Raw genomic sequence first — 26,442 nt, 5'->3', positions numbered from 1 at the left:
TTTATTCGAGCTACCCTCCAACTTGTATAACTTATTAATGATAGCTTTCATTTAGTTTCAGGTCATATATTGGTCATTATTTTCTTTTCCATAACTGAACACTTCCATGTACCCATTCATAGCATGTTTCTATAACAAAATTACCAATAGTATGAGTCAAGGGCTAGAAAGAGGCATATGTGTCGTTAGACATTTCTTGTTTTTTAATTGGATTCAAACTTGTAGAAGGCACATTTCAATAAATTTTGGGACACACTGTTGAATCTGCATAATTGTATTTTGGTATCAGTTGAGCTGTTATTGATGTTTTTGAAACCATTTCCATAACTTTCTTGTTTTTGTGTCGCCTCTACGGAGTAGTTGCGACATATAGGGATCACTTCTCCGTCGTCTGTCCGTCCGTCTGTCCCTCCGTCACAAAACTTGTCCGGACTACTCCTCATAAACTACTGGTGCAATTTCATTCAAACTTTACAGGAATGATCAGTACCAAGTCTAGTTGTGCATTTTGTCAGCATTTTCTGGTTCAATGACTTTTGTCAGAGTTATGGCCCTTTAATAATTTTTATTTTTAAAGTTTGTCTGGACTACTTCTCTTATACCACTAATGCAATTTCAATGAAACTTTACAGGATTGATCTGTAGCTCAAGTCCTTGGGCATATTGCACGGGTTTTCTAGTTGAATGATTTTTGGCCGAGTTATGACCCTTTGATAAAAAGGTGTTTTTTTCTGTGTGTTGCCAGATACACAAAAGCTTGTCCGGACTACTCCTCATAAACTACTGGTGCAATTTCATCCAAACTTTACAGGAATGATCAGTACCAAGTCTAGTTGTGCATATTGTCAACAATTTCCGGTTCAATGATTTTTGTCAGAGTTATGGCCCTTTAATAATTTTTATTTTTAAAGTTTGTCCGGACTACTTCTCTTATACGACTATTGATGCAATTTTAATGAAACTTTACAGGATTGATCTGTAGCTCAAGTCCTTTTGCATATTGCACGGGTTTTCCGGTTGAATGATTTTTGGCCGAGTTATGGCCCTTTGATAAAAAGGTGTTTTTTGTGTCGCCTCTACGGAGTAGTGGCGACATATAGGGATCACTTCTCCGTCGTCTGTCTGTCCGTCCGTCTGTCTGTCCGTCACAAAACTTGTCCGTACTACTCCTCATAAACTACTGGTGCAATTTCATCCAAACTTTACAGGAATGATCAGTACCAAGTCTAGTTGTGCATATTGTCAGCATTTTTCGGTTCAATAATTTTTGTCAGAGTTATGGCCCTTTAATAATTTTTATTTTTAAAGTTTGTCCGGACTACTTCTCTTATACGACTAATGCAATTTCAATGAAACTTTACAGGATTGATCTGTAGCTCAAGTCCTTGCGCATATTGCACGGGTTTTCCGGTTGAATGATTTTTGGCCGAGTTATGGCCCTTTGATAAAAAGGTGTTTTTTTCTGTGTGTTGCCAGATACACAAAAGCTTGTCCGGACTACTCCTCATAAACTACTGGTGCAATTTCATCCAAACTTTACAGGGATGATCAGTACCAAGTCAAGTTGTGCACTGTCTGTCTGTCCGTCTGTCACAAAACTTGTCCCAATATGAAATTGGCCATCATGAGGCGACACATGTGATCACTGATCACTCTTGTTTCTGTGTGTTGCCAGATACACAAAAGCTTGTCCGGACTACTCCTCATAAACTACAGGTGCAATTTCATCCAAACTTTACAGGAATGATCAGTACCAAGTCTAGTTGTGCATATTGTCAGCATTTTTGGCCGAGTTATGGCCCTTTGATAAAAAGGTGTTTTTTTCTGTGTGTTGCCAGATACACAAAAGCTTGTCCGGACTACTCCTCATAAACTACTTGTGCAATTTTATCCAAACTTTACAGGAATGATCAGTGCCAAGTCTAGTTGTGCACTGTTCCTCTGTCTGTCCGTCTGTCACAAAACTTGTCCCAACATGAAATGGCCAGCATGAGGCGACACATGTGATCACTGATCGCTCTTGTTTGATGTACAGACTTGAATTTTGGACCAGGAATATAATTGAATTAAGATATTAACTGACTACTTTTGATATTGATGATATCACTTGACCTAGTTTCTCGTTTTTTTGTTTTTTTATGTACCTACTTGAAATTTAGACAAAGGGCTTAATTCCTGATCCTGAATTGAATTTTTATATCAACTGGCCAATTTTAGATATCGCTTGACCTACTTTCTATATGCCCGAAAGAATTTCGGACATATAATGTTATACCCCTTGGCGTCCGCCCGTCCGTTCCTCCAGCCGGCCGTCCGTTAGCAATTTGGTTTCCAGAGCATAACTTAAGTTCCATTTGACCCACAGTATCCAAACTTCATAAGATGATTGTCCATATTGAGAAGAAGACCCCTATTGATTTTTGGGTCACAAGGTCAAAGTCACTATAACCTTAAAACTGAAAACAGTTTCTGCTCAATAACTTAAGTATTAATCAACCTACAGCTGTAAAAATTTATAGGATGAACAGCCATGTCCAATACATGACCCCCTATTGATTTTAGGGTCATAAGGTCAAAGGTCAGGGTCACAATGACCTTAACACTGAAAATTGTGGTTTCTGGAGCATAACACAAGTTCAATTTGGCTTACAGTGTTCAAACTTCATAAGATGATTGCCTATATTAAAGATCCTTATCTATATTGGGGTAACAAGGTCAAAGGTCAATATCAAATGACCTTAATATTGTTAACAGTTTTACAACTGTCAAACTTCATAGGATGATTACCTTTATTGAATACATTAATTATATGCCATAAAAAAATGTACTTATATTATGTTATACCCCTCCGTCTTTCCGTCCATCCATCGTAGCATTTTACTTACAAGATAACAACTTGATGGTGGTGCTTTGGAAACAGCAACTGTATATATAACATTACATTTAGTATAACACTAATATTTCTTAATTTAGCATGGTTATTTTGACAGTTTGCATGTGCGGTAACCATGGAAACAGCACGTTTACAAAAAAAAACTAACTCGTCAACATTATATTTTTATTTCTATTTTTGAAATCACCATAAATTTTTACTTTATATATCAAAAATGTAGAAAATCCTTTGAAAGAAAATGTTTGATATTTTTAATTATTTACAGAATTCATGTTTATTTTTCTCATTTTCAGTTAAGAAGCATGAAAAACTCATTTTTTAAAGAAATTTGTTCAGATTATATCTGCTCAAATATGGATAATCCTTGTTAACACTTGTGGTCACATTTTTGACTCACCTGTCATGAAACTTGGTCAGAATACTTGTCTAGGTAATTGTACAGATGAATTTGATGGGTCAGGTGAGCAATCTAGGACCATCATGGCCCTCTTGTTTTTGAATTCGCCATTTATCATACAAGAAATTTAGAAAATTCTATGAAAGGATCAAATTTTCATAAAACTGTAGAAAATGTCTTTAAACGTATTGTTTATTATGAAGTAAAAACACAAAACAATCAGTGTTGTGAAAGTATATAACTTGAGAGGGGCAAGTTAAGTTGAGCTGGACTTGCCTTTTGTCAAGTTAATTTGAAAAATAATTTCTAACACTGAAAGACAATTGTTTCTGGTGAGTGACTCACACTCTTGTCTTGTTTTTGTTGTTTTTTTTTTGTTTTTGTTTTTTTAATAAAAAGCAGCCATAATATGATTTGAGTTTGTTTGTATTTGTAACTTTTTATTAAAGTTATAATAAACAATGTAATGGTGGTGCCATATGATTAGTTATGTCATCAACCAATCTCTCATTCTAACAAATTTATAACAGACTTAAGGTAGAAATAGGAATGATGAAGAAGAATATATAACAAATTAATGTCTTGCTATGACATCGCAGACAATTTGAGACTTTTTAAGTCTCATTGTGTGGAGAATTATCAATTGCTGCATTATAAAAATGAGGGAAACCTTTTAAAGCCTTTCAGAAAAAAAGGATTTTGTTTGAGTAATGCACTCATTTGTCTGAGTATTTTGAACTTATTATGTTTTTAAGTCTTCTAATGGATATATTAACTGACATTTTTACATCTGTAGACTTCTGTAAGTATTGAGAAAAACTGAGCATAGGAATATGATTACAGACTGTACTTTTAGTTCAAAAGGGAATTTATCTTTGCCTCTCTAGAACTTAATTATTCTTTTTTTCTGACTATAAATCAGAAGTCCCTACTTATATTGCAATTTTCACATCATTATCTACTATTTTGTATGAATGTTCTCTTGTATTTTTAGATAGAAGAGGAAATATACCATGATCTTGCCAACAGACAAGGTAAGTGATTTACACAATGTGTGGAAATAACAGAAACACCAGCAGAGTACAAAATTTATTTTTATAAGACAATAAATCCAACACTTATCCCTTATCCAACTGTAATTTGATAATCATCAGGGAGATGTTTGCAGTAACATGTTGAATACAGATAAGTAGTGGTAAAAGTATTGGAAGACTATTATTGGCTATGACTTTGTTAATTATTATATGTATGGATTGTCCTTATAATTTTGAGCACAACTTCCACTTCCTTAAGAAGAATGTCTAAATTAAGAAGATCAAACACAATTTGACCTTTACTTATAAATGATGTTGATTGGAAGGTCAAATTTTTGTGATTTCACCATTTTTTAGCCACAACTGGCTGTTACTTTTTTGTCATACTTATGCACAACTGAGTCTGGACGAAACTTTATGGAAGATTTATTTGTACCTGATCTTGACATTAATTTGACGCTGACACTAAAGGTGATATTAGTGACTTTTGCTACAACTGGCCATAACTTTGTTATTTATTTATGGATTTGATTTATACTAGTGCGAAAAAAACCTTATGACAAAACCCATATTTTTCAAAATTTATATATGACCTAGACCTTAATTTGACCTTGATGGTTAAGGTGAAAATATTGAAATTTGCATAAATTTGTATAATTTTGTCATCTATTTACAGATATTTATACTTTTGTTATTTATTTACAAATTTGATTCATCAAAAGAACACATATGACAAAACCAACATGTTGAATTAATGTGATATTACCTTCACCTTTAATTGACCTTGACCATCAAGGTCAAATTATTGAAATGTGCTTGAATTGTCATATCTTTTGGTTATTTATTTAAGGGTTTGATTGATTGTTAAACAAGAGCATTTATGACAAACATGACATGATGATTAATTCAAATGTGACCTTAATCTTTCAATGACCTTTACCGCTAAGGTCAAATATGAAATTAAAATTTTATTCTTTTACAAGAAAATCATGTTTTCTTGGAGAACTCTTTCCTATAATATTCTTTCTCAGATGAATTTGACTTTTTAGCTCACCTGTAACAAAGTGATATGGTGAGCTTTTGTGATCACTTTTTGTCCGTCCGTAAACTTTTTTTTTTTCATCCGTAAACTTTTACTTTAAACGACATCTCTTCATAAACAAGTAAGCCAATTTCATTCAAACTTCACAGGAATGTTCCTTTGGTGCTCACCTTTAAAAATTGTTCAAAGAATTTAATTCCATGCAAAACTCTGGTTGGTTGCCAATTGCCATGGCAACCGAAAGAAAAAAGTTAAAAATATCTTCTTTTAAAAAACCCATAGAGCTAGAGTTTAGATATTTGGCATGAAACATCTTCTGGTGAGTGTCTACCAAGTGTCAAAATTGACCTGCCCCAGGGGGTTATTGATTTTCTTTATATGTATTTATTAAAAACTTAAAAAATCTTCTTTTAAAACAATCAAATTGCTAGAGCTTAGATATTAAGAATGAAACATCTTCTAGTGAGTGTCTACCAAGTTTGTTGAAATAAAAGCCCTGGGGTCAAAATTGACCACACCCCAGGGGTCATTGATTTTCCTAATATGTACATAATAAAAACTTAAACAAAAGAGATAGAGCTTAGATATTTGGCATGAAACATCTTCTAATGTGTGTCTACTAAGTTTTGTTCAAATTTAAGCCCTTGGGTCATAATTGGCAACACCTCAGGGCTCATTGATTTTGCTTATATTTATATAGTAACAAGAGACACCCCCGGGCGGGGGCAACACTTGACTTTTTACTTTTTCCTAAAGCAAGCAAAGAAAGGTTTGAACAAATCCTAACGTTTCCTTTTTATAAATTTAATCGGTCTGTCTTGTCACATTAGTTTTGTCTATATATTTTGTATATATAAATATACTCATTTATTTATATAAATAGAAACACGCAATTCTATAAATGGAAACACAAAATTCTAAAAATAGAAACACGCAATTCTATAAATAGAAACCGCAATTCTAAAAATAGAGACGTGCAATTCTAAAAATAGAAACACGCAATTCTAAAAATAAAAAAACACGCACAATTCTAAAAATAGAAACACGTGCAATTCTAAAAATAGAAACACACAATTCTAAAAATAGAAACAAGCAATTCTATCAATAGAAACACGCAATTCTAAAAATAGAAACACGCAATTCTAAAAATAGAAACATGCAATTCTATAAATATAAACAAATTCGATGTTGTTGTTGTTGTTGTTGTGCTCAGCCAGTAATAGCCAAAAAAATGAAAATTTCAATAATTTGACCTTCAAAGTCAAGGTCATTTATGAGTGAAGGTAAAGGTCTGTCTGGTTATTTTTAAGGGATATCCTTGAAGATTATAATGTGCAAGTTTGAAGACAATCCATTCAAAAATAACTAAAGTTAAGCCAATAATAGCAAGAACAAGCAAAATTTGGACTTTTGACCTTGAAGGTCAAGGTCATTATGGATGAAGGTCAAGGTTAGTGTGGTCTACTGAAAGGTCTTGTCCCAAGGGTTGTTGTGGCCAAGTATGAAGACAATACACCAAGAACTAAAAAAGTTATGATCCAGGTACAAGTTTGCGGACGGCAACGGCAATGCCGCCGCGACTATAACAATACCTCTACTTTTTTTCAAAAAAAGTCAAGCTAAAAACAAAAAAGGCTTCTTTTAAAAAACCCAAAGTGATAGAGCGTCTTTTTTCTTTTATTGTTATTATTATGATAGAGCGTCTTTTTTCTTTTATTGTTATTATTATTTTATTAATTGAGTTAGTTGATGTCAGTTCTACATTAAATTGTCACATATAAATATTGTCATTGTATGAGATATTTTATATACAGTTAATCAGACTATTTGGTTTCCAGAGCATAACTTAAGTTCCATTTGGCTAACAATATGCAAATTTCATAGGGTGATTGTCCATATTAGGTAGAAGACCACTATTGATTTTGGGGTCAAACGGTCAAAGGTCAAGGTCACAATTACCTTAAAATTGAAAACAGTTTCCGGAGCATAACTTAAGTTCCATTTGGCCCACAATATTAAAATATCATAGAATGATTGTCCATATTGGGTAGAAGACCCCTTTTGATTTTGGGGTTACAAGGTCAAAGGTCAAGGTCACTATTACCTTAATACTGAAAACAGTTTCCGTAGCATAACTTAAGATCTATTTGGCCCACAATATTCAAACTTCAAAGGATTATTGTCCATATTGGGTAGAAGACCCCTATTGATTTTGGGTCACTAGGTCAAAGGTCAAGGTCACAATTACCTTAAAAACAAAAACTATTTCTGGAGCATATTGTAAATTTGGCCCACTATATTCAAACTTCATAGGATGACTGTCCATATTGGGTAGAAGACCCCTATTGATTTTAGGGTCACAAGGTCAATGGTCAAAGTCACTTTTACCTTATTACTGAAAACAGTTTCTAGAGCATTGCTTAAGTTCCATTTGTTCCACAATATTCAAACTTCACAGTATGATTGTGTATATTAGGTAGAAGACCCCTATTGATTTTTGGGTCACAAGGTCAAAGGTCAAGGTCACTATTACCTTAAAATTGAAAACAGTTTCCGGAGCATAACTAAAGTTCCATTTGGCCCACAATATTCAAACTTCTTAGGATGATTGTCCATATTAGGTAGAAGACCCCTATTGATTTTGGGGTCACAAGGTCAAAGGTTAAGGTCATTATTAATAACTTAAGTATTAATCAACCTACAGCTGTAAAATTTTATAGGATGAACAGCTTATTCCCATGTCTTACAAATGCTTCATCCTTACTAAAAAGAAAACACTTTCGGGCATATAATGCTCCGCCTAGCGGTGCTCTTGTTTATCTTATCGTAGTTTGTTGGAAAATATGTTTTGGTTTATTACAGTTTTTTTCTCTTGCAAATTATCCTTTTATATTTTAGCACCTTCCCAAATTTTCAGGATGTTTCCCACTGACTCAAAAAAGTTTTATTATTGATTCAACAAAACTTAATCTTGTTTAAAATATAATATCCTTTTTCTTAACTTTTCATTAAAGAGATTCACGTTTAAGCTCTTTGAAATTATTTTAAAATGTCTACAACAACATATATATTAGTTTGTAATGTATGTTATGTAAAATAACTAATTGAATAATGTACAATGAATGTATTCTGTAAAATGGAAAATGGAAATAAATGGGCCTTAAACGTAGTTCCAAAAAAAAAAAAAAAAAAAATCCTCTTAAACCGGATGGCAGATTTTGCTTTAACTTCCAGGGATGAACAACCTTAATGTGTAGATGGAAGTAAGGAAGGAATTTTTGCTGCGACCAAATTTAACAGAATTATGGCCCTTTGTTGATTTTTCCACTATATACCATATATATGTTGTCAGTGGGGGCATCCGTGTCCTTTGGACACAGTTCTAGTTCAGAATGATTTGCAAATCATTTTATTATATGTTTTCACCATGCCTCCAAAAGCGCGTCCAATTTTTGTCCAAAGCATATCTCCTACACGCTTTGAGGAATTTTAATGAAACTTCATAGAAATGTTCACCACTATCAGAAGAAGTGTTGCGCACATGAACCAGGTCTCTAGGTCAAAGGTCAAGGTCACACTTAGAGGTCATTGAAAAACACTTGTCCGGAGCAAAACTTCTACATGCATTGAGGGATTTCAATATAAACTTGGCACAAATGTAAACCATGGTGAGGTGGAGTGAAGCATTTAAAATGCAGGTCCCTGTGGCCAGGGTCAAGGTCACACATAAGGGTCAAAGTTCAGATGAAAATATGAAAATGTGTATTTGAACCATTAAGTCATCATTTATTGAGGGATTGAAACACAAATGGTCATTATCATGACTATGGTTGTGAAAGGTGTAATTTAGGTTATTATATGCAAGGTCAAGGTCTTTAAAGGTGATAAAATATAGAGATTTTGTCCAGAGCATATCTCCTACACATATTGAGGGATTTTAATGAAACTTTATACAAATGTTCGCCACTAAGAGAAGCAGTGTCATGCGCATAAACCAGGTCTCTAGGTCAAAGGTCAAGGTCACACTTAGAGGTCATTGAAAAACTCTTGTCTGAAGGAAATCTTCTACATGCATAGCAGATTTTCAATATAACTTGACACCAATGTTAACCATTGTAAGGCTGAGTGTCGCATGCAAATTTTAGGTTTCTGCGGCCAAGGTCAAGGTAACCCATAGGGGTTAAAATTCAGATAAAAATATGAAAATGTGCATTTGGATGATTAAGTCATCATTTATTGCGGGATTGAAACACAAATGGTCATTATCGTGACTACCGTGAAGCTAAGTATTGAGCAGATAATCCAGGTCCCTGCTACCAAAGTCAAAGTCCCATAGTGAGGTAAGTTTGTGTATGGGGACCATTTAGTCATCATTTATTGATGGATTGTAACACAAATGATAACTATCATGTATAAGTGTGACACATGTAATTTAGATTAATATTTGCAAGGGCAAAGTCACTTGAGATGATAAAATATCCAGATATTGCCAAGTGCATATTGTCCATATGTAGGGCTGGGGCGAGTATCCGAGTACTCAGATAATCACGAATCAAAATGAAAATTTGAGTTTGAATATTCGTAAGCCCAGAGATCGTGGATCGGGATCTAATTTTTTTTATATACATTCACTGTTTCTCACACTCATAAAATCGAGAAAAATACAATTTGAGTATAAATTATATGAAGTTTACCTAAATACAATTTGCCGGTTAAAGACCATGTTCCATGATGCTGAGCTAGGAAGTAATTGGTTTCAAAAAAACAAAACAAAAATACTCCTCCAAAGAATAAAAACATAATCCTAGTTTATATTTTATATGTTAAATGTTTAGTATTGTTGTTTTTTATAAAATAAATATGCTTTTATGGGTGTCTTGATAACAAAAGATTTGTGGTTCGATTTGTGAATCGTAAGTGCTGAATCGTGGTTCGGATCGGATCGTCACTTATTGGACGATCCACACCCCTATCCATATGCATATCTATAATGCCCACATCCCTGACAAAAGCTTTTGTGATGGCCGTATTTTGCGACAATGTTGCCTTTGTTTTGAAAGTTTTACAGATAATTATGATATATCCGTGGCTACAAAATATACTCATGAGACAAGTGCAGACCAAGATCAGTCGACACAACCATGCCATCTGATCATACTCTGTACTTATTGCTTTGCAGTCTGTCTATATTTTTTTCTAAAAATGATTAATGGTTTTGTACAGACAAGTCCATATAAATAATTTAGTATGGCAAGGGTTAATAAGAATAAATCTTGACAGTATTACACATTTTTTGATGCAAAATGTTTCATCCATGCTAATAAAAAAATATTAAACATTTGTTGAGTAATTCATAAGCATTTGCAATGTATGAAATTGATTTATTATTATATTCCCCTGACAATATTATGTTTGAATTAATATTTGTCATTATTTTTTGTATATTTTGGTTAGTATCTGCAAGTTTGGATGTAAATGGTGAAATTGAATTAAGACACGGCTCAGTAGCCCATTTAGAGAGTGTGGCTGAACAACACAACTTTATTGGAAGGTATGTTGTTGTTTACATTATACAGACATTGTTTTAGTTTGGTTGTGAAGGAAGCCATAAGCTTATAGACACACCTTCAAATTTGTTCCTGGAACTAACCATGAATGTAAAGTTTCTTGCTGGAATCCATGTAAACAGAAATCCTTATATTCCCATCTAACACATTCACCACTATGCTACCCAGCCATTATAATATTTTTTTATGTTCCTTGAAGGGAAAACATAGGCGCCGCCTTGTCCATCTGTCTGTCCATTTTGTCCGGAGCAAAACTAAAAAACCCTTGGACATAATTTGTTTAAACTGCACAAAGTGGTAGAGGGCATTGAGGAAGATAAAATCTTGTCTGAAAACCCTTGTTTTACTTTGAACCTTGTCCGGGACAGAGCTCTGAAACAATAAGAGGTATCAATGAGAAAATTTGTAGGTAGATAGATCTCATTAAATAGAAGTGCAATGCAAAAGAACCATAACTCTGCCTTGCCTAGTTTTGGAGTTATTGCCCTTCATTTTTACACTTTGAACTTTGTTCGGAACATATCTCTAATACTTTAAGAGAAATCAGCATGAAACTTTGTAGGTAGATAGATCTCATTTGGTAGAAGTGCAGTGCAAAAGAACCTTAACTCTGCCTTCACTAATTTTGGAGTTATTGCCCTTTGTTCATTTTTAGCTCACCTGAGCATATGCTCAGGGTGAGCTATTAGGATCACTCTTCGTCTGTCGTCCGTCGTATGTCGTACGTAGTCCGTTGTCCGTTCACACTTTTCAAACGACATCTCCTCTGAAACCATAAGGCAGATCATAATGAAACTTCACAGGGATGTTCCTTGTGTGAAGCCTTAACAAAGTTGTTCAAAGAATTCCATTCCATGCAGAACTCTGGTTGCCATGGCAACCAAAAGAAAAAACTTTAAACATCTTCTTCTAGAAAACCCAAAGAGCTAGAGCTTAGATATTTGGCATGAAACATCTTCTAGTAAGTGTCTACCAAGATTGTTCAAATAAAAGCCCTGGGGTCAAAATTGGTCCCGCCCCAGGGGGTCATTGATTTTCCCTATATGCATATAGTAAAAACTTTAAAAAATCTTCTTTTAAAGAATCCAAAGAGCTAGACTTAAGATGTTAAGCATGAAACATCTTCTAATGAGTGTCTACCAAGATTGTTCAAATAAAAGCCCTGGGGTCAAAATTGGCCCCGCCCCAGGGGGTCATTGATTTTCCTTATATGCATATAGTAAAAACTTTAAAAAATCATCTTCTAAAAAACCCAAAGAGCTAGAGCTTAGATATTTGGCATGAAACATGTTCTAATGGATGTCTACCAAGTTTGTTCAAATAAAAGCCCTTGGGTCAAAATTGGCCCCGCCCCAGGGGGTCATTGATTTTCCCTATATGCATATAGTAAAAACTTTAAAAAATCTTCTTTTAAAGAACCCAAAGAGCTAGACCTAAGATATTAAGCATGAAACATCTTCTAATAAGTGTCTACCAAGATTGTTCAAATAAAAGCCCTGGGGTCAAAATTGGCCCCGCCCCAGGGGGTCATTGATTTTCCCTATATGCATATAGTAAAAACTTAAAAAAATCTTCTTCTAAAAAACCCAAAGAGCTAGAGCTTAGATATTTGGCATGAAACATCTTCTAATGAGTGTCTACCAAGATTGTTCAAATAAAAGCCCTGGGGTCAAAATTGGCCCCGCCCCAGGGGGTCATTGATTTTCCCTATATGCATATAGTAAAAACTTAAAAAATCTTCTTTTAAAGAACCCAAAGAGCTAGAGCTAAGATATTTAGCATGAAACATCTTCTAATCAGTGTTTACCAAGATTGTTCAAATAAAAGCCCTGGGGTCAAAATTGGCCCCGCCCCAGGGGGTCATTGATTTTCCCTATATGCATATAGTAAAAACTTAAAAAATCTTCTTTTAAAGAACTCAAAGAGCTAGAGCTAAGATATTTAGCATCAAACATGTTCTAATAGGTGTCTACCAAGTTTGTTCAAATAAAAGCCCTGGGGTCAAAATTGGCCCTGCCCCGGGGGTCATTGATTTTCCTTATATGTGTATAGCAAAAACTTAAAAAATCTTCTTTGAAAAAACCCAAATAGCTAGAGTTTAGATATTAAGCATGAAACATCTTCTAGTGAGTGTCTACAAAGTTTGTTCAAATTAAAGCCCTGGGGTCAAAATTGGCCCCTCCCCGGGGGTCATTGATTTTCCTTATATGTGTATAGCAAAAACTTAAAATCTTCTTTGAAAAAACCCAAATAGCTAGAGTTTAGATATTAAGCATGAAACATCTTCTAGTAAGTGTCTACAAAGTTTGTTCAAATAAAAGCCCTGGGGTCAAAACTGGCCCCTCCCCAGGGGTGTCATTGTTTTTAACTATATGTGTATAGTAAAAACTTAAAAAAAATCTTCTTTTAAAAAGCCCAATGAGCTAGAGCTTAGATGTTTAGCATGAAACATCTTCTTATGGGTGTGGGGGGGGGGGGCTATATACAGGTGAGCGACCTCAGGGCCATCATGGCCCTCTTGTTTTTATACGCCCGTTTGAAAAACGGGATGTAATATGGGAAAGTCCCTGGCGGGCGGGCGGCGTACAATTTTGTCCGGAGCATATCTCCTACATGTATGGAGGGATTTTAATGAAACTTCATAGAAATGTTCACCACTATGAGGAGCAGTGTCGCGCACATGAACCAGGTCTCTAGGTCAAAGGTCAAGGTCACACTTAGAGCTCATTGAAAAATGCTTGTCCGGAGCAAAACTTCCACATGTATAGAGGGATTTCAATATTACTTGGCACAAATGTTCACCATTGTGAGGCGGAGTGTCGCGCGCAAGATTCAGGTCCTTGCGGCCAAGGTCAAGGTCACACATAGAGGTCAAAGTTCAGATAAAAATATGAAGATGTGTATATGGACCATTTAGTCATCATTTATTGAGGGATTGTAACACAAATGGTCATTATCAAGACTATGGCTGTGATACATATAATTTAGGTCAATATATACAAGGTCAAGGTCACTAAAGATGATGAAATATCCAGATTTTGTCCGGAGCATATCTCCTACATGCATGGAGGGATTTTAATGAAATTTCATAGAAATGTTCACCATTATGAGAAGCCATGTCACGCACATGAACTAGGTCTCTAGGTCAAAGGTGAAGGTCACACTTAGAGCTCATTGAAAAACGCTTGTCCGGAGCAAAACTTCCACATGCATAGAGGGATTTCAATATAACTTGGCACAAATGTTCACCATTGTTAGGCAGAGTGTCGCGCACAAAATTCAGGTCCCTGCAGCCAAGGTCAAGGTCACACATAGAGGTCAAAGTTTAGATAAAAATATGAAGATGTGTATAGGGACGATTTAATCATCATTTATTGAGGGATTGTAACACAAATGGTCATTATCATGACTACAGCTGTGACACATGTACTTTAGGTCAATATATGCAAGGTCAAGGTCACTTAAGATGGTGAAATATCCAGATTTTGTCTGGAGCATATCTCCTACATGTATGGAAGAATTTTTATAATACTTTATGGAAATGTTCACCACCATGATATGTATTGCTCCATGCATGATCCAGGTCTCCAGGTCAAAGGTCAAGGTCACACTTAGAGCTCATTGAAAAACGCTTGTCCGGAGCAAAACTTCTACATTCATAGGGGGATTTCAATATAACGTGGCACAAATGTTCACCATTGTGAGACTGAGTGTCGCACGCAAAATTCAGATCCCTGCAACCAAAGTCAAGGTTACACATAGAGGTCAAAGTTCAGATAAAAATTTGAAGATGTGTATAGGGACCATTTAGTCATCATTTATTGATGGATTGTAGCACAAATGGTAACTATCATGACTACAGGTGTGACACATTTAATTTAGGTTAATATTTGCAAGGTCAAGGTCACTGGAGATGATTAAATATCCAGATGTTGTCTGGAGCATATTTTGTACATGCATGGAGGAATTTTAATGTTACTTTATAGAATTGTTCACCACCATGAGACGTAGTGCCCTGCACATGAACCAAGTCTCTAGGTTAAAGGTGAAGGTCACAGTTAGAGCTCATAGAAAAACACTTGTCTGGAGCAAAACTTCTACATGCATAGAGGGATTTCAATATAATTCGGCACAAATGTTCATCATTGTGAGGCTGAGTGCCGTGCATAAAATTCAGGTCCCTGCAACCAAGGTCAAGGTCACACATCCTGTGCATATCTTCCCTACTGATTTGTTTTAAGGTTCATTTAACAACACAGTGCCAAGAATAAAAACTTGCTTGCTAGATAACACTTATCCATAATGCCCCCATCTCCATCTAAAGCTTTCGTAAAAGGGCGTATTTTGTGACTATGGCACCCTTGTTTATATTTTGGTTTACTGATTTTTTCCAAAAAAAAGGTAGGGTTGGCGGCAGGAAAAAAAAAAAAAAAAGGTTTTCATAACTATAAATGTGGTGGATACATACACATAGTACTTACTAGAGCAATGAAATTAAATACATTGCTCTAGTAAGAACTTACTGATCTTATAGTGAATTTATTTTTATGCCACTGCAGCATCTGCGATGCGGTGGCATATAGCGATTCACCTGTGTGTTTGTTTGTGTGTGTGTGTGTGTGTGTGTTATATAGATTATATAGAGAACTTAAAAAATCTTCTTGTGAAAAACCACTAGTCCAATTTCAACCAAACTTGGCAGGATTGTTCCTTGGGTGAAGGCCTTCCAAAGTTGTTCAAAGAATTTCATTCCATGCAGAATTCTGGAATTATAAAGAATTATAAGAATAAATTTAAAAAATCTTCTTGTAAAGACCCAAAAGGCCTAGAGCTTAGATATTTTGCATAAGGCATTGTCTGGTAGACCTCTACATAGATTGTTCAAATTATATTCCTGGGGTCCAAATCGGCCCCGCCCCGGGGGTCATTGATTTTCACTATATGTACATATAGTAAAAACTTAAAATACCTTCTTGTCTGAAGGTACCAGGCTTAGAGGTTTGATATTTGGTATGTGTTATTATCTATAGGTACTCTACCAAAGTTGTTCAAATTTTGCCTCTAGTGTCAAAATTAGCCCTGCCCCGGAGGTCATAGGTTTTCCTCATATGTATATTGTAAGAATTATTAACATTCTTAAAATTTTAATTTGTTCACTTTTTGGCGCTAAAAGCTCTCGCGTCACGTTAACGTCGCCGCCTTTTTAGCGACGTCATGGACGGCAGAGTTTTCCGGAAGTTACATAAAAAGATTACAAACAAGTTTATTTTTGAAGACATTAACGGTAGCGATATTTGATGTAAAATATTATTATTACAGTAAATATTCAGGATTGAAGAAATTAATTAAATTGACAGGACACCATTGTTGAAAAGCGCTACGCGACGCATAGCTACAATTATATGAACTTTGTAGATGTGAAATAAACGAAATTACAAGATTGCAGCGCATTTCTTACTTGGTTTTCTGAATCCTGAACAATTCTCAACATTGTCGACTATATATCGCTAAAAGAAAATAATGGACTACGATACTGCACGGAAATCGCGGACAGCGCATTTGGCACAGTTAACCAAGATTTATAGAGAACTTGAAGAGTTGATGTTAACCACTGAAAATGAGCAAAAAGTAAAAGAATTGTTTAATCGACTGTGCGAAAGATACGAAAAATTTAAAACAACAACACTTTGAATGTTTAGACTTTTGTGACGATCCTAAAACTATAGAAACACTAAAGAAGAACTTTGAAAGTTGCCGAGCGAACTTTATAGAATTCAAGGAAAGATATGCCGAATGGAATCCCGTAGCATCAATACCCAGTAGTGCAGTTTCATCAACAACTCGACTAAGAAACGCAAAAAGTTAAGCGTCTGATAGCTGAACAAAAACTTAAGACTCTTAAAGAAAAACAAGCTTTGGAGAAGGAGAAACTGCGATTAGAGGCAATACAGAAGGAGCTCAAAGATAATCGCAAACTACTGGATCAAGAAAGTGCTGTGATGGAAGCGAGGCTGGAGGAGTCAATGTGGGCAGACGAAAGCACGGTGATAGAAGCAGACGACATATTAGAAGATGGGCATATTGTGCAGAAAACTATGGATTTTGGACATACTTATCGAAATGATAATGTAGCCGATAGCAATACGGCACGTTATTCTCGTGCTTGTCCGGGTAAAAGATCACTAGGCTGCAGACGCACGTAAGTTCGAAGATGTAAACGCAGCAAGATGGCAGAAATAGCGCTTCCGGTTTAGAAGTGGAACGACTTGCATCAATCATTCAAGAAGGATTTAATTTACCAAAACCAGAGTTACTGACATTCAACGGTTCTGCGCTTGATTATTGTAAGTTCATTAAAAATTTTGAGACCAACATTGAGTGCAAAGTAAGTGACAATAGGTTTAAGATTAAGTTATCTAATACAATATTGCACTGGTGAGGCAAAATCTTGCATAGAAGATTGTGTGTTATTGGATTCAAATGTAGGGTATAACCGAGCTAAATCAATTTTGCAATCTCGTTATGGTAGGCCACATGTTGTTGCGAGAAGTCATATTGATAAATTGTTGCTTGGCCCTAATATTAATGCATCTGATGTTAAAGGATTGTCTCAATTAGCTTTTTAGATATTGCAAAAATGTCAAAATGACACTTTCACAACTAGGGTTTGTTTCTGACGTAGATAACTCTGAGAATTTAAGGCGCATTGTAAGACGTCTCCCTATGCATTTGAGATCAAGATGGGCAGAGGTAGCCCACTCTATTTTTTGAGTCAGGGAGAGAAACCTAATATCTTTGAATTGACCAAAATTTATTGATGAAAGGTCACGTGTTGCTAGTTCAGTTTACGGCATTGATGTTGTAAAAGAAAATGTCCGAGAAAAATAAAGCGTCTGCGTCAGGAAATACCACAAAAGGTAAAATAACTACTCTGTCTACATACACAGAAAACCAAACGTCAAAATACAGTAGAAAATGTTTTTGTTGTTCAGGTACATGTTCGAATTTATCTTTATGTGATAAATTTAGAAAATTGTCTTTTTAGAAGATAGGAACAGGTTTGTCATAAAAATCTAAATTGTGTTTCAATTGCCTCAAACCCAAATCATATGTCACGCAAATGTAGGCGGGATAAATTATGCACTGTGTCTGATTGTACCACTAAACACCATTTTCTTTTACACAATTGGTCCCCAAAGCGTTCCGATAATTCAATAACCCAACCTTCTGTTAATTGTGCGGCAGTTAATGGTTCATTTGCTAAAACCTGTCTAGGGATCATACCTATAACTGTAAAGGGTGGGAACGGTTACTCTTGCCAAACTTATGCTCTGCTCGACGATGGAGCAGACAAAACGCTTTGTGATGAAAGTCTTATACAGCAGTTGCATTTGACCAGCCGGCCTGTCACCTTCCAGATATCGACCATTAGCTCGACCGGAAGTACAACTTGTGGACAGGAAGTTGATCTCAGCGTTTGCCCAGTTTCTGGAAATGGTGAAATTCACCTTAACAATGTTTGGACGGTTAAACAGTTACCTATCTCTACCCGTTCTGCAGTGACAAGTGATGACATTATTGGCGTTCCATACTTGTCCGATTTACAAATTCCCAAAGTAAAGGCTAATGAAGTCCGGATTTTTAATTGGTACAGATTTCCCCGAAGCACATATTCCACTTGAAGTGCGTTCAGGAAGCAGTCATCAAGCCATATGCTATAAGGACACGACTTGGTTGGGCAGTTCGTGGGCCAGTCCCTCGTCCTTTTGTAGAACAGAACAGAACAAAACATAACAGAGCAAATATAAACTTTGGTCATTCAAATGACATAATACTGCAACAACAGCTCGAGCGTATGTGGACGTCTGACTTCAACGATGTTAAATTCTGCGATAAAGAGTCAATGTCCATTGAAGATAAATGAGCGTTGGACATTATGGAAATCATCCCTTTCATATGTAGATGGTCACTATAAGATGGGATTACCTTGGCGTGCAGACGATATAAACTTACCAAATAATTTAGCATTAGCCTATGCACGTTTGAATCAACTTAAACACAAATTGTCTCGTGATAAATATTTACATGAAATGTACACCAAAACGGTTAGTGAGTACATTAATAAAGGTTATGCAAAAGAGGTAGATAATAACGGTACAAACTCTAAGCGCATATGGTACTTACCCCACCACCCTGTGATGCACGTTAACAAACCAGGAAAGGTTCGTGTGGTATTTGACTGTGCCGCGAAATACAACGATACTTCATTGAATAGCCAGCTCCTTCAAGGTCCAGATTTAATGAACAGTTTAGTAGGGGTACTTTTAAGATTTCGTGAGAAAAAGATAGCTCTGTCTGCTGATATAGAGGCTATGTTCCATCAAGTTCATGTGATTGAAGAAGACTGTCACGCACTCCGGTTCCTATGGTGGCCTGATGGGGACATGTCTGTACTTCCTAAAACTTACTGTATGCAGGTGCATCTGTTTTCGGTGCCACATCATCTCCTAGCTGTGCAGCTTATGCATTAAGAAGAACAGCCAGTGACAACGCGAATAAATTTCCAGATGAAGTTATAGAAACTGTTAAAAGAAACTTCTATGTCGATGATTGCCTGAAATCTGTAGATTCAGAAGAGAAAGCGACAAAGTTAGCAGCGGATTTACAGTCACTGATGAAAAAAATGGGGAGGTTTTAGACTTACAAAGTGGATCAGCAACAGTAGGACAGTCATTGATACAATTCCCGATTATGAACGTGCACCAACGATTGTTAGGCCTCAGTCCCGAAGATGAACTTCCTTATGATCGTGTATTAGGCATTAATTGGAACGTTAATGACAATTTCATCACATTCAAAATCAAGAAAACAAATAAACCTGTAACTAGAGCGGAATGCTTTCCATAGTTAGTGCGAATTTTGATCCACTAGGACTTTTAGCACCAGTGACATTACGAGCAAAGGCTATCGTTCAAAGCTTGTGTAGAAGGAAATTTGGTTGGGATGAAGCAATTCCGCAAATGGATCCACGATGAATGGCAACGTTGGATATTAAACTTACCTTGTTTGGAAAACGTTCGAATAAGCCGTTGTTTTCAACCAAAATATTTCAGTACTTTAAAAAATATACAGTTACACGTGTTCAGCGATGGTTCTGAGACGGGTTACGGCGCATGCGCATATTTACGCATTACTGACGAAAATGATAATACTGCATGTTGTTTAGTGCTTGGCAAGTCCCGACTCGCCCCGATAAAACAAGCTTCGATACCGAGACTCGAACTGTGTGGAGCTGTTGTGTCATGCCGCCTGTATGCCATGCTGAAAGAAGAACTTGATTTGAAAATTGACAAAGTTGTTTTCTGGACAGATTCAATGATCATTCTTGGATACATAAATAACACTTCAAGACGTTTTAAGACTTTCGTCGGGAATAGAATTAGTTATATTCATGAAATGACGAGTCCAGAACAGTGGCACTATATCGACTCCAGTTCGAACCCCGCTGACATAGCATCAAGAGGCATAGATCCTGGCGATAAAACTAGCATTTCTTTCTGGCTAAATGGACCAGACTATCTGGCGCAGGACGAGTCTACTTGGCCTAAATTTGTAAACATAAACGATATCGCCGACGACGACTCCGAAATTAAAAGAGACGTAAGCAATAAATACCACTGGGGTATACACTGGGCTGACTATAGGAGACATTATCAACCATTATTCAGACTGGAACAGACTACTAAGAGCGTTTGCTTGGTTACAGAGGTTTGTGACATACTGCAGAAGTCAAAATAAAAATGAACAAAATTGTGAAGACCTCAAACTAGCTGAGATACAAAATGCTACTCATGAAATTGTTCGGTATGTACAGAAAATCAATTTCCAACAAGAAATAAAAGACTTATTGAAAGGCAACCCCGTAAAAAAGAACAGCAGATTAGCTATGCTTAACCCTGTGATGAAAAATGGACTCATCCGAAATGTCTGGAAGACAAATTTACACCGACTATGAAAAAGCCCCTAATAATTCTTCCCCACAAATGATCACGTGACAGAGCTGATAATTCACAATAGCCATAGCAGCAATGGACATGTAGGATGGCAAACACGTTCTAGCAGAAATACGGTCAAAATTTTTGGATTTTACGTGGTCCTAGTGCTGTTAAAAAAGACCATAGGAAAATGCATTGCTTGTAAACGACAGAGAGGTCCATTAACTCACTCAAAAGATGGCGCCACTTATCCCAGAGCAGACGACACCTTGCAAACCACCGTTTACATTTGTCGGAGTGGACTACTTTGGACCATTGATAGTAAAATTAGGTCGATCTAGCGTTAAAAGATATGGTTTCTGTTTTCTTGCTTGACAACGAGAGCAGTGCATATAGAAGTAGCCCATAGTTTGACAACAAATTCATTCATAGCTGCCTACCAGCGTTTTACATGCAGACGTGGACAACCAGAGAAAATGTTTAGTGACAACGGTACCCAACTTAGTTAGTGGAGACAAAGAACTTAAGAAATCCTTAGAAGAGTGGAACCAGTCTAAGATCGGCAGATATCTGTTACAGAATAAGGTAGACTGGCACTTTAATCCACCATACGCGAGCAATATGGGTGGGGCATGGGAGAGAATGATAAGATCTACACGCACCATTTTGAAAAGCTCTTGCCAAGGAACAACTTTTAACAGACGAGAAATTACTCACTTTCATCGCAGAAACAGAAAGAATTCTAAATGATAGACCAATCACTTCCGTGAGTAGCGACCCTAGAGATCTTCCAGCGCTCAACACCAAATATGCTTCTTTTAATGAAAAGTAATGCGAGTATTCCAAGAGGTGTTTTTGAAAAAGAAGATGTATACAGTAAAAAATGGTGGAAACAGATACAATATTTTGAGTGACGTATTCTGGAAAAGATGGATCAAAGAGTACTTACCTTCTCTTCAGAACCGACAAAAATGGCAGAGAGAAACAAGAAACATGAAAGTGAACGACATCGTACTTGTAGCAGACGATACCATTCCACGAGGGCAGTGGCCACTTGGCAGAGTAACTGAGGTTTTTAAGGGTAGGGATGGGCTTGTACGCAAATGCCTTGTCCGTATAAGAAATTCAAATGTCCTCAAACCAATAACAAAATTATGTCTTTTAGAAGGCACAGAGTAAATAATAGTTGCGTTAACATTTTGTCAAAATACATTTACTGATGTACAAAAGCCTTCTTTAATTTAATTTTATTTATTTATTTTTTTTTTTTTTACGCGTGGATTAGACATTTTAACAACCCAAAAAAGAATTTGATATACTATAATATGTATTGTACTTCTTGCAAGAGAATGTTCTTACCATGACTAGATGGCGGTTGTAAATTATAATAATTGCAAAATTTAAAAAATTGCAATCTTTTGATGATATTTATATTTGTGTCATGTAATACATTTTTTCAAAATAATTACGTATATATGAGTATTGGTTGTTTTTTAAATATTTATTTTATTTTCATTTACAAAAAATATTAAGTATGTAGATTTATACATTTTTTGATACATATACACAACGTTTTAGTATTAATTTTTTTTTTTTTTTACTAGTTTTTCTTCTACATTATTTTCAAATCATATATATTTGATAAGTAAATTATTGATATTTTGAGAAAACAAAAATTTGCTTAAGTGCTATTCTTATTTGATGAAATTAAGACATTTCATGGAGGGCACTGTAAGAATTATTAACATTCTTAAAATTTTAATTTGTTCACTTTTTGGCGCTAAAAAAGCTCTCGCGTCACGTTAACGTCGCCGCCTTTTTAGCGACGTCATGGACGGCAGAGTTTTCCGGAAGTTACATAAAAAGATTACAAACAAGTTTATTTTTTGAAGACATTAACGGTAGCGATATTTGATGTAAAATATTATTATTACAGTAAATATTCAGGATTGAAGAAATTAATTAAATTGACAGGACACCATTGTTGAAAAGCGCTACGCGACGCATAGCTACAATTATATGAACTTTGTAGATGTGAAATAAACGAAATTACAAGATTGCAGCGCATTTCTTACTTGGTTTTCTGAATCCTGAACATATATAGTAAAAACTTAAAAAATCATCTTCTCTAAATTGACAAAGGCTAGAGGTTAGATATTTTGCGTGAAACATTGTGTAGTGAACCTCTAGCAAGATTGAACAAATTATAGCCCTGGGGTCAAAATTGGCCCCACCCCCGGGGATCATTGATTTTTACTATGTACATATAGTAAAAAATTAAAAAATCTTATTGTCTGAAGGTACAAGGCTTAGAGCTTTGATACTTGGTATATGATATCATCTATAGGTACTCTACCAAAGTTGTTCAAATTTTGCCTCTAGTGTCAAAACTAGCCCTGCCCCGGGGTCATAGGTTTTCCTTACATGTATATAGTAAAAACTTTAAAAAATCACCTTCTCGAATTGACAAAGGCTAGAGGTGAGACAATTGCAGTAAACATTGTGTAGTGAACCTTTAGCAAGATTATTCAAATTAAAGCCCTTGGGTCAAAACAAAAAAAATGTGTTCCTACATTACTATTTTAGTGTGGCATAGCATTTTTTACAAATGCAATCTTGTTACATTACATGCAAATATTCTTCTTTTACAATATAAAACGGATTTGTCTAAATCCATAGAAAATAAAATGAGACGTACCTTTTAGTTGTTTACCTTCCTCCATATTGGATGGAAGCACCGTATCACGGAAAATCTGCAACGTTTCACGTACCCGACAGTGTTTTTACGCATTTGGACCTTAAATATATTGATGAAATATGATCAAAGCCTAATTATAATTCTGTGAGAATGGCTTGACCCATTTAACAGACATTCTTTCATAATTATTACTGTGAAAAATTTTCTTGACGTTTCTTTGACAAGTCGTATAGGTGAGATATATAAATCCCGATAGAATATTAACTAACATATTAACTTTATTAGCGGCGTATTTCAAGACCACGCAGAATTTTTTTGGGGGCAGATTTTTTTTTTTTTTTTCATTTTCCCAAAATACGGAGTAAACCGAAATATCAAAAAATAATGGCCTAAGTAGAAGTGCAGTGCAAAAGGACCTAACTCTGCCTTGCCACTTTTTGGAGTTATTGCCCTTTTTATACCACTGCAGCATTTGCAATGCATAGCGACTCCCCTGTGTGTTTATGTGTATGTATGTATGTATGTATGTATGTATGTATGTATGTATGTATGTATGTATGTATGGATGGATGGATGTGATGTGATGTAGTGAACTTATAAAATCTAGTTATGAAAAACCAGTCTAGTCCAATTTCGACCAAACTTTCTGGTTGCCATGGCAACCAAAAGGAATTATAAGAATAAATTTAAATAACAAAATCATGACAACTTAACCAAAATTAAAAACTTTGACCTTTGACCTTGGTCATTTAAAGATCAAGGTCCGTTCAATTTTTAGAAGGTCTCCTCCAAAAGGTTGTTTTGTGCAAGTAAGAAAATAAGACATTGATAAATTACAAAGTTACAGCAAATTATAGCGATTATCAGTGAAAATAAAATAATTGAACTTTAAGGTCAAGGTCATACATGAGACAAGGTCAACTTGAATTTGATATACATGAACGTCCTGAACTGAAAGATGTGTCTTAATAAAAAGTTTATCCATTTATAAATTAACAAAGTTGTAGGGAATTCATGGGAATGTCTCCATTACTGAAACCAGTAGTTTTTTCTTTGAAAAAAAAAGTGGAGCTAAAAATGACTTCATAACTTGAATCTAGATGCATTACGAAACAAGAGCCGATCTTAACTGGTGATGCTCCCCGAATAGGTTTTGGACACAGAAAAGTACACCTCTTGTAGTTTCAGAGCTATATCACAAATATAAAGTCCAATAATTCCAAAGTTAGGTAAGGCAGAGTTACTGTTCTTTGCACTGCACTTCTACTCAATAAGATCTATCTACCAACTTTTAAGTTTCTTGTTGATACCTCTTGTAGATTTACGATATACGGTAATGTCCCGGACAAAGTTCACAGTGTAAAATTGAACAAGATAGCATTTGTGAAAAATGCTACGCCACCCCATTAATACAACATTAAATAGCAGTCAAGTCAAGTCAAATAATTTATTGGCAAAAACATATACATGTTCATTGGCAAAAACATATACATGTTCATCGCCAAGTAACATTTTGGCGGTACATACACAGTACAGAAAAGTAAGATACATGCATTATAAATTAAACATTATAGATTTTACATATACATATTTCAGTGTACATTAATTCAAACAAATGTATCTTAGTAGTGTATAAGGAACAGATTTTTCTTTTGTATCTATACAATTGAACGTGGTGAAATTGTTATTGCATCCTCAAATCTGATAATAAGAATTAGATAGGTCAGGGATCTATGCATTATGGCAATATACTTCATTCCTAATTCCTGTCACATCAATACTTGGTTGTTTAAAACCTGGTTTTTGTTGCTCTGTTAACCCTTCTTGTTTTGTGAAATATATGAGTTTTTGGTACAAGTTTTAGAATGAATAAACTTAAAGGAAGTCTTCTGCCAATAAAAAGTCTAAAACATAAAATTTGAGACTATCTTACATCAACTGGAGAACTTAAAAGATATGCAAAAAATAATAAAGACATGTATAAATGTAAATAACATGTACTCAGAATTAAATTGAAAATGTATTTTCATGCTATTCATCGCACATTTTGAGTTATAAGCATTTAAATGATTTTTATTTTTGTGATATTTCTCATAATTGAAATACATGTATTTATTCCGGTAAAATGAAGTGAGCCATTGCTCTTAAATGTTACACAGTTAATGGCCCAGACAAATTACTTCAACAAATTTATCCTGAAAGATGATTTAGATGATGAATTTTGTTTTTGCTTTCAGCCAAAATCTATTACTACTGTTATGTTATTTCTGGATAAAAAATTGTTTAAGTTACTCATCTCCTGTCATGCTTCATGATACAGATAGAGAGAGGGCTTTCATTTAGGCCTTGTCTTAGAAAACAATTGTTTTAATAGATTTGATACCCCAAAGATAGTATCTATAAAATGTCTGAAGTACATTAATAATATTCATTTTTGTTTATTTTTGAAAGTTCCTTTTATGTCTGGAACACCAAACATTAAAATATTGATTCATCTATGAATTTTGGAAATAAAAGCGTCTGAAATATACTCTTATTTTCCTTCTATAAGTGTTGCAGTGTCAGCTAAACAGTCAGACAATTCTGTTACAATGGCAATACAATCAATGGTCCGCAATATTCTTGAGAAACGTAACATTCCACGAAAATGGAAGGCTGTACCAGAAAAAGTGAAGCCACCTAAGAAAGACAGACCGTTCATATATGACAAGCTGGAGAAAACTGACATTGAAAAGGTGATTTATAATTAAATCTTATATCAAAGTGTGCCCTTAATTTTGTCAGTATTACTACCTGATTTATATTTTTTTACTTGA

The 26,442-nt window shown here is 35.2% G+C and overlaps 1 protein-coding gene across 3 annotated transcripts in view; it reads left to right on the top strand.

Annotated features, from left to right (window-relative positions):
• LOC132753797 (uncharacterized) overlaps positions 1-26,442 on the top strand; it is a 173,774-nt gene that overhangs the window by 86,627 nt on the left and 60,705 nt on the right. For all 3 annotated transcript variants that reach the window (XR_009629019.1, XM_060744320.1, XM_060744321.1), the window contains exons 6-8: positions 4,285-4,324; positions 10,821-10,917; positions 26,178-26,361. Coding sequence is in view for 2 of the 3 variants with exons in the window: in XM_060744320.1 (XP_060600303.1) it covers positions 4,285-4,324; positions 10,821-10,917; positions 26,178-26,361 (321 nt within the window). In the remaining variant the exon portion in view is untranslated. The remainder of the gene's footprint in view (positions 1-4,284; positions 4,325-10,820; positions 10,918-26,177; positions 26,362-26,442) is intronic.

The sequence above is a fragment of the Ruditapes philippinarum genome, unplaced genomic scaffold, assembly GCF_026571515.1.
Source record: "Ruditapes philippinarum isolate M1 unplaced genomic scaffold, ASM2657151v2 ctg126_1_1_1_1, whole genome shotgun sequence".
In the NCBI taxonomy this organism is placed as follows: domain Eukaryota; kingdom Metazoa; phylum Mollusca; class Bivalvia; order Venerida; family Veneridae; genus Ruditapes; species Ruditapes philippinarum.
The sequence above is the reverse complement of the archived record's forward strand: the minus strand, read 5'-3'. Positions and strand labels throughout refer to the sequence as shown.